Source organism: Bos mutus, chromosome 1, assembly GCF_027580195.1.
Source record: "Bos mutus isolate GX-2022 chromosome 1, NWIPB_WYAK_1.1, whole genome shotgun sequence".
NCBI classification, from domain to species: domain Eukaryota; kingdom Metazoa; phylum Chordata; class Mammalia; order Artiodactyla; family Bovidae; genus Bos; species Bos mutus.
The window spans coordinates 82,055,860-82,067,103 of NC_091617.1; the positions used below are offsets into that span (position 1 = coordinate 82,055,860).

Below are 11,244 nucleotides of genomic sequence, written 5' to 3' on the forward strand. Positions count from 1 at the left end.
CGCAAGCGCCGCTCAGAGTCTATGCCGAGACGCACTCTCTGCGCTTGCGCGACTCTTTTTCCACGAAAGAATTAGCCACATGTGCGGTTCTCAGACTTCTGGGAGGTGGAGATCCTGCAGGCGGCGAGGGCGGGGTGCAGGGAAGCTCGCGGTTTATCAGGCCATGAAGGGAACCTCCCGAGAAGGGCGGTCGATAAAGCACTTTGGCCTTGCTAGATTCTACATGTTCCCCAGAAGCGCGTCAGCCGCTGCGTGCTTGTCCATTTTGGAGCCCGCTGAGAGCATTGCTGACTCACGCTGGTGCCTGAGTTCTCAGAAGCCTCTGGCGCCTTTTTGTGCAGTCGCGGATTTTGTTCGGTTTTCAGGCCCTACGGGCTGCTTGTCTTGATCAGGTAGCCAGCCCGCCCGCGACCTCTCACACTTGACGGCTCAACAGACTTAAGCGAATAACGCCCTTTGGGTCTTCCATCACCCCCGGGCACTACCTCACTGACCGCCAATGGGCAAGAAAACCAGATCGACAAGGTCTGTGTAATTTCATTAGTATTTATTATTCCCAACCTACACCCAAAGCAGACTTCTCCGCAACTTGAGTCTCAGTAAGTGACCCTAAAAGGGTATTGCCTTTCAGTGTTTCCCTCAGGTAGAAGTTAGGCATTTCCTCAAAATGCTACCGCTTCACATTTAATGTGAATATTCTTCCAAACTGGCTCCAAAATTGTCAAAGTCACACCCATTCATCGTTTTGTCATTGAGGAATATTACAAGATTTCCATTTTATTTGAAACACAGGGAAAGTGGAATTCTAACGGCAACTACAGAACTATCTGGTTTCTTCAACAACACTGCAAAAGCTGAGGGAGAACCTGTGGCTTTTAAGATTTAAGAAGCATCCACCAATCAAGGAACCTTGTTTGGATCCAGATGTAAGTTGTGACAGTTTTTTTGTAGGACACTTAAGCATGAACACAGATTGGATGTGACATTAAAGAGCTAATCACAAGTTGAACCACTATGATGGGAGTTCATTATATATTTTCTACTTGTTTGAAATTTTCTTAATAGATTTCTTAGGTTTAAAAAGGCAGAGACCAAGCAAGGGAAAACTGGGGATGGCAGATCTTTGCTCTAACACATTAGCAGAATATGGAGCATTCCCCTCAGGGTCCTGTTCACACAATTCTTTGGCAAGGGGAAGGCATGGAGGGAGGAATTATCTAAGAGGCCTGCCTGCCTGTTCAGTGACCCCATGGATTGTATGTAGCCTGCCAGGCTCCTCTGTCCATGGGCTTTTCCAAGCAAGAATACTGGAGTGGGTTGCCATTTCCTCCATCAGGGAATCTTGCTGACACAGGATCGAAGCCTGGTCTCCTGCATTGCAGGTGAATTCTTAACCCCTCAGCCATGGGGGGCGGGGGCAGCCCGTAAGAGGCCCGGGAAGAGTGAAATTTTTCCTTTTTACAACATACCCACCAAGGTCTGGGAAGCTTGAATAACTGGGAAGAGGATAAAATTAAGAAGTCAGTCAGTTTCTAAGGATGGCTGGGAAGACCAAATGTACACCTTCCTTAATCTCTAATTAGAAAAATACCTGCCTAAAACTGAGAATGGTTTTAGGCAAGAATCTCTACCTTCAGGGAACTGGGGCCAGGTGGGGCTGCTTGCCCTTGAGGCTATCAGAGGGCGTTCTGGGGGAAATACCTGTTAGGGTAAGGGCTTGGTTGGCCCTGAGGGACATAACAATTAAGATATGACAAAAGAGTTTAGAAGAGAATTCCACTCAAGGCTGAGTTAAGACAGGGGAGGGACAGTCCCACCAAACCCTCTCCACTGTAGCTCCCACTTCAACACTTAGCCAGCAGCTCCGTTCTACAGAGTTTATTAGGTTTATAACTGGACGAAGTCACACGTGTACAAAATGAAGCTCACACTATCCCAAAGCAGAGTAGGAATTGAGGGCTGGGGATCCGTTACTGGCCTTTGGGGGAGCTCCGAGGTGAGGGGCAGCCAACCCTCCCACTCCAGAGATGTGGCCATAGGAGAGGGGAGGAGAAGGAGCCCACTTGGCTTTGGTCACAGAACTCAAGAGCCTGGCAGTGGGCTAGGGCAGGCAGATGGATGGTGGAGCAGGAGCCTCTGAAACCACCCCATTCGGGGAGCCCAGGGACTGCTCCACCAGTCCCACTTGCAATGTGGTTGGTCCAGACCTAGACTCGGGGGCTAGTGCAAAGGGCAGGCAGCAAAGCAGGAGGGAGGAGACACTGATGTGTGGTGGCCAAGGGCACCCAGACCTGTGGAAGAGGGTGGGTGGGGAGGTGGGCTAGCGGCCACCAGGCAGCTAGCAGCGGGTCTCATAAATGCCGCTGCGGCCAATGTAGCGCACCCATTTGATGACATCGTGGTCGCTGTAGTTCAGCTTCGGTTCAAACACCTTCAAGTAGCGCACCTTGAGACCAGAAGGTGCGAATGGCACCTGGGCAAGGGATAGCTCCAGTTAGGGATGTGGCCTTCCTTTCATAGCCAGTCTCCTTGGGGAAGTTCCACAGCCCTGCCCTACCTCCTCTCTCTACTAGAAGGGTTTGAATGACTGGGACCCTGAAAGAAGCTCTGGGAAGCTGGGATGGTGAGAGGTCCTCTAAGAGGCTACTAAAGAAAAAAGCATAACTAGCAATCTATGATTTGGGTTTGAAGTCAGGCCCTGCCTGTGATGACCTGAATCAGTTCCTTTAATCAGGAGGTGACAGCAACCAAAGACCTACCTTAAAATATACTTATCCTGCTCAGTTTTATGGACTTAAACAGTAAGGTGGAAAAAATTACATGTTTAATGTGCATAAAGCAAAGTCAGCCCATTTTCCTGTCTTGTGTCTTACTGAGCATGCAAGCAATCTCAGTTTTTCCTAAGAATTGTTTTATGACCAGCCAAAGGAAGTCAAAGATTTTTGTCAGTGTGAATATCAATTTCTAGGAGGAAGCCTGCAGGGGAAGGAATGGGTCTGTGAACTGAAATCACCTCTCAGGGGTCTCAGTTTCATCATCAGCAAGGTGGTAGGTGCAGAGGTAGACTGGAAGGATTTCTAAGGTCTTTCCTAGCACACATTGCTCTAGGCCCCTTCTCTGCCGTACCTCAAAGTTCATTGAAATGGGGGGTCGAGCCCATTTCTTCTTGTCGTTGGTGGGCAGCAGCTCAATCTCAGCGCTGATTTGCGATTCCTTCATGCCTGCCATGCGCTTGATCCTGGAAACACAGGGTCAACAGGCAGCACGGGCCCCTAGTAGCTAAGAAAAGCTTCAAGGGGGGTTGATGCCCCTTTAAGGAGGTTGTGGGGGGAAAAGAACCCAGAAGCTCAGGGGAGGTGCCAGGGCAAGGCAAGGTGCTGAGGACTCTGATAACCTCTTGCTATGAAACCTTGGGTCTGTTATTCCTTTAGCACTGCGGGCTGCATGCAGTTTCTGCTTAGACACATGGCCAAGCTATCCCTTGCTCTCTACTTCACAGAGGTACAAGGGCAAATGGGGAAACATTAAAGAATCGTGACAAAACATGCATGCAGGTACCCCAGTGCAGGCATGTGCACAACTGCACAGAGGTACAATGGATGAGAACACAACCGGGGCTCCAGGAGAAGCAGTCACCCCCACTCGCCCAATACACACACACACACACACACACACATGCGCGCACAAAAGGTGACACTTAACAAGAGGATACACGAAGGTTTCTTGAGCCCTATTGTGCCCTCATGAAGGAAAGACTCACTTCCACACGATGGCGTTCTCACTGGCCTTATACTTGGCCTTCCCCTTCATGCAGATTACCTGCACCCCACTAGTGTTCAGTGGGGTTGGGATCCGCACCTGGAAGTGACACACATGTCAGGGAGCTCTGTTGAATCCCGACATCACCTGCCTTTATTCTTAGAGACAAGTGCTTCCTCCTCCCTAAGCCCCTTATCCTCACCTCAATCTTCTGAGCCAGTAGTGAGGGTTTGAAGTTGGACTTAATGACCACCTTGACCTCCAGCTTGGTGCGTCCCACTTCCCGAACTAGTGGGATCACGCGAAAAGGAAGGATGATGTCCTTGGTGGTGCGATACCTTCAGGGGTGTGACAGCTTTAGGTTGGCACAGCAGAGCCTGTCCTCCCCCCTCTCCCCGCTCTCTGCCAATAGCAACCCCTGCTCCTCACACCCCATTGGCACCTCATGAGTTCAAATTCTCCATCTGGTGGGATAAAGCTGATGCTGCGTTCAGAATCAAACTTGCTGAGTCGCACACACTGGTGGAAGGTGCAGTCATCAATGGCAATTGATTGCTTCCCGCTGCAAGCAGGGATAGAAGGTCTTGTTGGTATACAAGGATGGCAGCAGTGAGTCAGGCTGGGAGACTACCCCACCCACAAAGGCTGCAACAGCTTGGACAAGGCTTGCACTGTAACCTATGGAAAGCTGCCAGAATGCAGGTTTCTCACTTGGGGGTCCCTTTCCTAGAGTTACGGATGAGTGGAAGCTTTGCAAACTCATTATCTTTTGAGAGTTTTGCTGTGTGGAACACAAAAGTTTCAGGCACACTGGGCAGAGGCCACCAGTATGTACAGAAGAATCTTGGTCCTTGGGACCAAAACAAGGGGCTTACTCTGAGTAGGGTGAGGACAACCCCCTCATCTCTTCAACACAGATACTAAGAGCAACCAGCCAAGCACACCCTTGGGAAGTGAGAGTTTGCATTACTGCAGACATGCAATCTAGAAGGAACCTGTGATTCACCAGGCTCTGCTCAGCCGTCCAAGGTCCACCCTCTCCCACCAGCTACCCTGCTTCGGGCACCTCTTGCTTGTTTCATCAGCTGTGCCTTTGCCTTGCTTCTCAATGACGATCTTGTCATTCATTCCAAACTTGCACTCAGGCATGCCACTCAGATAGCTCTTCATCACTACCCGGCCTGACACATGGGCGCTCAGGACCTGCCCTGGTGATGGACAGATAACCAGAAGCAGCTGAGTCAGGACCAATATCCTGCCCTGGCTCCCCTCCAGCTTCATCACGCGAGGGCCCTCACCTTGCGGGGACATGAGGAGGTTCACACTCTCCAGCACATCCAGGAAGAGCTCATTCCGGCGATACTTGATGCCCTCCCGCCGCCAGCCAATCTGCCCTGTCACCTGGCTGGTGATCTGAGACTGCTCTTCTTTTGTCTACATGGGGCACAGAGACAAACAACAAGGCCTCACTCCTCACCCCCTTCAATTCTCTTATCTCCATCCCCACTCCACCCTCATCCCCTCAGCCTTCTAGTCCACACCGTGTGACCCATCTTCCCCCATGGGGCAGGGCCTGGAGAAAACTGAGCAAAGCTGCAAGGGTGGAAGCTGAGGGAACAGCTTACCTGATGCTGGAGAACACAGAGCCAACACGGTGCCCACAGGAAGCAGCAGATGAGTGCAGATGTGAAGAGGCAGGCAGAAAAGAAGGAGAAGGCTATAAGGCCTGGATCCTAGAAGGGGGCCCAGGCTCTCTCCTCCTGAGGAACATCAAAGCCTCCAGAGCAGCCCACACCCCACTCCCCACAACACAGAAGGAAACTGCTTGCGCTGTATTCCCAGTAACAGAAACGCTGAGTTGGCAAGCTCCAGGGGTGGGAGAAGGCCACACAGAGCAGAACAGGCCTGCAGTCAGGGCAGAAGGCTCAGGCCAGCACTTCCTATCAGGGATGGGCTCATGTGTCAGCTCAGAAAAGGCTTGCGGGCCAGCCGGGGTGAAGGGCGGCTGGGCTCCACCTTGACTATAGCCTGGACAGTATGAGTACCTGGCTTTTGATCCCCTGCTGGGTGATGAAGGTTTTCAGTGCACCTGTCTCCGAGTTCTGTGGGTAGCCAAAATCTAGGATTTCTGCAAAAGGAAGGGATTCATCAGCTCCTAGAAAAAGCTGAAGGCTCCTACTTCTCATCCCCCCAGCCTGGATACATCTGGCCAGCATAGCTCTAAAAGACATTGTAGCATCATCTACAGCAAGGTTTTTCTAGCTTTGTAGCATTTACTCTAGAATATATGCTTTATAAGAAAACAGTTAAAACATTACATTTTTTTCAAATAGAAAAAAATCAGAAGAGTCACATAGCCAGTGGGTAAGAAGTCCAGAAGCCCTAAGCCCTTAAAATACAGAGTGTTGATGTGGGAAGGTGGAAGGACTCCGTTCACTTAAATCATACCCTACAGAGGAAACAATGCATCCAGAGGAACCTGCAATATCACATCCTAACCCAGGCTCTGAGGCAGCTCTTGATATGGAAAGCTGGTAGGACAGTCAGTGTAGTAAGGCCCAAACCACAAGGTTAAGAGAATGAAGTGTGCTTAACTGAACAGCAGGAGGACCAGCCACCAAAAGACCTTTCGGTCTTCCCCCACCTCTACTCGCTAGCCTATTTCTGTATTCACTTCAGATCAGTCTTTAGGTCTGGATTTGGACTGTCCTCCTCCTGGCTCAAAAGACCATATAGGAAACAAAGTTTAGAGGGCACTGGAGCGAGCCTCAGACCTACTCCCACCTCCAGGCCAGGCCCCACCAGGCTTTTTCCCACCCTGGACCCACTGCCCCACCAGCCTCACCGTCCAGCAGTTCATATATGAGCACAAAATTGTTCTTGATGTTCTCTTCGCTGATCTTGCCAAAGTAGGCAGCCATTACGTCACACATCTTATAGAGGAATTCGAAGACCATGGCAGCATTGACATTCTGCTTGGTGACAGCTGCCAGCCAGATGTTGGACCGTTTAACATGGAAGAAACTGGTGCGAGCGATGTTGGTGACGGGGCTGCGCACCTGCTGCCGGGCGTGGATAACATTGACCCGAAAAGCGTCCACTGCATTCCTCCTGAGAGAAAAGAGGGCACAGAGGCTGCTCAGTACAGGCAAACCTCACTCCGTGGGGATCAACCACAGCTGCTAACAAATAGCCACCCTCCTCTCTGCTGAAGCCTGACACATACTCGAAAGCCAATGCCTTAACTGTCGGGCCAGTTTCTAAGACTCCTCCCAGCAGGGGCTCAAGAGAAGGGCCAGAGCCAGGCTGACATCTGGCCATGAGAGACAGGAAGTCAAGTGGCAATGACAGTAGGGCAGATAATAAAGTGAGGTCTATCTGATTTAGAGAAAATATGTTCCTGACTCCCATGCCTGGCTGCAGTTTCCCTGCTTCCACCTCTATAGCTTCTCAGTAAGCTCCAGGCCCAGAAAAGAGAGAGACACTGCTTTTTCTCCAGTCATTCCACCAGCGGGGAAGGCTGAGTCCTCCAGAAGGTAGCAAAGCCAGCATGCCTTCAGAGAAGGCTCTAATATACTAAGGGAAAAGCCAAGGGGTCACAGAGCTGGGTCACCCATGCTTGTCCAGGATCTAATTCCAGGGCAAGTTCAGGGATGAAAAAAAGAATGAAGAGAACAGTGATGGGGGGGCAGGGCCCCCCACCCACCTGTGCCTGGGCAGCAGCTTGACAGGCCGCTTACCTATTGCTACAGCAGCCAATGAGATGGGATGAGAGAAATGACGCCACCGAGAAGAGGAGAGTGACAGTAACGAGAGAGAGGGTTAGAGACACAACACACTGGGGTGGGCAGCACACACCATGCGGCGGAAGCAGATGGGCAACAGGCAAGGGGTGCAGAGCACAGCAAGGCATGCAAGACAGTGTGTGCCCTGGTAGGCTCAGCCAGGCCCTCCAGGGCCAGAGGAGGGGTGTGGATGGGTACAGGCATGCCAGGCATTGCCATGTCTCTAGCTCATGCCCCACCACCACCCAACAAACAGGCACAAAGGCCAGGCTATCCCCATTAGCCACGAAGCTAGGAGCCACTGTAGCAGGCCCATCTCTGACTGTCTAGTCTAAGCAATTCTAGGAAGAAAAACAGGGCAGCATGAACCAGAGGAACCTAATCTCATCAGAGCTCCTGAGGCTAGGACAAGTCCCCTCTGTCAGGGAAGGTCAGTGGCATGCAGGTGGGGCAGAATAAGTGAGGCTATGTCTCCTCGTAGAGGTCTGACGACACAGACAAGGAGCTGTTCCTGGTCTACTCTGATAGACCAGGAAAGCAGCACAGCCTCCCTGTTCATCCCTTGGTGACCCAGAGAATGCCTCAGGCTTGCCCAGCACCTCTCTTCCTGGAGTGGCCCAGAGGAACTGAAAACAGCTGAGTCAGCAGCCTGACTCCTGAGAAAGGGAGTGGGAGAGGATTCAGCAGCCTGAAGAGGCTTTCAAGTCCAGTGAAGGCTCTCACCACAAGAAGGGCTTTTGAGAGCAAGACTTAGATTAGTACTGCCAGCCTGACCACTAATTCCACCCGCTAGAGACAGATCTCCCTTCTCAAAGGAGGGATCAACCCTTCAAGCAAAAGCACTCATCTCCAGCAACTAGGTCTGTCACTACAGGGAACAGGAGGCAGCAAGGGTAGGAGTTCCTAGGACTGTGGGGGTCCTGCCATTTCACAGGTCCCACTGAGTGGCCAGCAACTGGCTGCTTGGCCAATACCACCAGACCTAGTGGGAACCAGGCTGTAATAGCTGAGCATCCAGGATGCAGCAAGGGGCGGGGAATAGTCCAGATCAAGCCTCTGGGAGAAAGAGACCTGGCCCTGCATGCTGGAGAGGAGGGATGGGAGTAGGGGCACAGCTGGCTCAGCCAGGGCACTCACCCGATGTCATCTCGGTAGACCCGGGAGATGAGCACCTCCCCCTTGTGATTATAGATGAATAAGCCTCCAATCATGGCGGCAGCTCAGTCTTCGCAGCCCATCGCTCTGAGAAGAGACCTAGGATAGATGGGGGCAGTGTAAGGGAAGGCGGCAGAATCCGAGCCCTGTCCCCTAAGGGGCTGTCCAAGTCACTGGCTGGGCCTTTTTCCTGACTCAACCCTCCAGCAAGTGACCCTACAGTCCTCTTAGCCAAGCCCCTCCCTTTCACCAGGCCCCAGTTCCTGTTTATCCCATACTGGAAGGGAGAAAAGGAGAGGGACTTAGGCCCAGGATTCTAAGGCCATTCAGACCCTCCCTTTCCTGGGACTGAGCCCAGAGTAGCCCCCTCCCCCTTTCACAGCGCTGAGCTCAGCAAGGCCCCTTCCTGTGCTGACTCTCAATCAGGCTCTAGCTGGTGAGTCACTGCAAAGGCCTGCCTGCGGGTGCAGGAATGGCAGTAGGAATTACTCCAGCTGGTTCAGGCCTGGGGCCCCCAGGCAGAACTTTAGGAGCGCTAGTCTCTCAGGCTCCACTACCCTTCAGAGAAGGCAGCAGGGCCTGAACCTCTGGCTCTCTAATTCACAAAAGTCTAAACATTCTAGGAAAGGGTGTGCAGGGATTGGGGAGGAGAGAAGAGAGCCCTAAGGCCCTGACATCAACCCAGGAGTGCTGCTCCAACCTCTCCCAGGCAGTCAAATAAACAAGTAAAACAGCAGAGTAGAAAGGCCCCAGCCCTGACAGACTACACTTCAGTGACCCAAGCAGCTTATTAGTTATTTCTGACCACCTCTCTTTTAAAGATCCTTCCAGTGAAAATTCTGATTCCAGACCTGCAACATAATTCATTTCTGACCTGTATGCCTAAAAACAAGGGGCAGAATCCAGGAACTATCTAAATTACTTGGGTCCAACTGATTTAGATTGTTTGCAAGGAGAAAAGGGGTTAATTTAATTCTAGATTTCCTGGATTAGCCTTGGTGTTAATTTCACAAGAGGGGCAGTTTAGGAGACTTTCAGTTTCTAAACTGGAAAATAAAGTGTATTACTATAGCAGTCAAGGTGTCCCAGGCTGAGAGAATGAGAAGTCTCTCAAAGTGGTTGGACACTTCCCATTCCTCAGTCCCAGAGACCAGGAGAGAAAGCGCAAAATGGAGGTAGAGCCCTGGGCAAAGAAGCAAGTTCACAGGGATCAGGTGGTAGGGAGCGCAGGGCATCAAAGCAGAGATGGGGCCCAGGTCAGGAAAGGAATATTTAGTTAAGGGATAGACTGGCAGCAACAGCCAGGCAGTGTACTCAGGTGAGCCCACAGCAGCAACAGAGCTGGTGGGGGCACCTGGAGAAAAGAGTTTCCAGTATGGCAAAGGTCACGGCTTTGAAGAGGAAAAAACAGCAGGGTGAGACTAATAGTGGTGAATAAGGGAAAGCTGAGGAGACGTAGCTTGCTGTGGTACGCAGGTGTATAAGCATGCGCGGGTGGTGGGCTTTTCGCCCCGGGGAGGAGGACATCACGGGTAAAGATGGTTCCACGGCATGCGGGGGCTGTCACTCAACTGCAAGGAGAGGGTGCCGCAGAGTGGGGAGCTTGTCACAGTCCAAGGAGGCGGCACAAAGAGGTGTCACCGTCCTAGGGGATGGGGGAATTGTCCTTGCCCCGGGAGGAGGAGGCGCCGAGGGCTAGGAGGTTGTCACGATCTCAGGGAGGGGGCCGCCGCGCGGCGTCTCTGTCTGGGAGGATTCCAGGAGGGTCTCCCTCTCAAGCGAAGCTCCGGGCGGGTCAGGTGGAGGGCACCGCTCCACGCCTGTCCTGCAACCGCGCCCAGGGCGCCCCCGCCCCGCCGTCAGCTCCCTTTCTGATCTGAAGCCTGAGGCCACTCCCGGGTGTGGGCTGCTTTCCGCGTAGCGCAGTGCAGTGAGTAGCGCAGTGCAGTGAACGGCAAAGCTGGGCAGCCAGGGAGGCGTCCTCCCTCACCCCGTACGGCCAGATCCCGAGCTCACCTGGTGTCCGCGGCCCTCTGCTCGGCCGGCCCGGCCACTCTCCGGATCCCAAGATGTCCGCCCGCCCCCTGCTCGCCTGCCCGCTGCCTCGGCTTTCACTGCAGTGTTGCGGCCCCGCCCCGGCCTCAACTGCGCGTGCGCGTCCGCCGACGGCGTAGACTACAAATCCCGACAGGTCTCTCGGCCTTATCTCTTAAAATTTTAAGCTCCCCTAGGTTTGGCAGAACTACAACTACCGACAGCCTTCGAGACTCGAAGGAGGGACTAGGCGTGCCTTGGCCGAGGAGTAGGAGGGGCTTTATTCGGCCCCACCCGAAATACACAATCCACAATACGCTGCTATGCTCACTTCCTTTTCCTCATTGAGCGTTCTGGGAATTGTAGTCTCTGCAATCCCTCTTGTTCGTCTTTCAGAGTTTGTGAGAGCCTCAGAGGATTACTGCCATTTGTTGAAGCCCATCTGTTAAGCCTTGGATTGCTGTAGGCCTTTCAGTCTCCAGAGTCCGAGGACTGATTGTCATTTTACTCA

At 52.5% G+C, this 11,244-nt stretch overlaps 1 protein-coding gene across 1 annotated transcript; it reads right to left on the bottom strand.

Moving 5' to 3' along the window:
- Positions 1-1,863: 1,863 nt before the first annotated feature.
- Positions 1,864-10,869, bottom strand: AP2M1 (adaptor related protein complex 2 subunit mu 1). Its single transcript, XM_005909523.3, has 11 exons — positions 10,716-10,869; positions 8,682-8,798; positions 6,605-6,870; positions 5,805-5,887; positions 5,058-5,193; positions 4,826-4,967; positions 4,202-4,321; positions 3,962-4,097; positions 3,761-3,858; positions 3,127-3,238; positions 1,864-2,473 (listed from the first exon to the last, which is right to left on the bottom strand). Exons 2-11 carry the CDS (start codon positions 8,753-8,755, stop codon positions 2,339-2,341), a joined length of 1,302 nt encoding a protein of 433 aa, XP_005909585.2. The 5' UTR covers positions 8,756-8,798; positions 10,716-10,869; the 3' UTR covers positions 1,864-2,338.
- Positions 10,870-11,244: the final 375 nt, after the last annotated feature.

Excerpts from the sequence above, each read along its gene's own strand:
- AP2M1 (XM_005909523.3), bottom strand. The coding sequence starts at position 8,755 with ATGATTGGAGGCTTATTCATCTATAATCACAAGGGGGAGGTGCTCATC. Across the intron at positions 5,194-5,804 it reads AGCAGGGGATCAAAAGCCAG|ACAAAAGAAGAGCAGTCTCA; the intron begins GTACTCATACTG and ends TGCCCCATGTAG. Across the intron at positions 3,859-3,961 it reads TACTGGCTCAGAAGATTGAG|GTGCGGATCCCAACCCCACT; the intron begins GTGAGGATAAGG and ends TGTCACTTCCAG.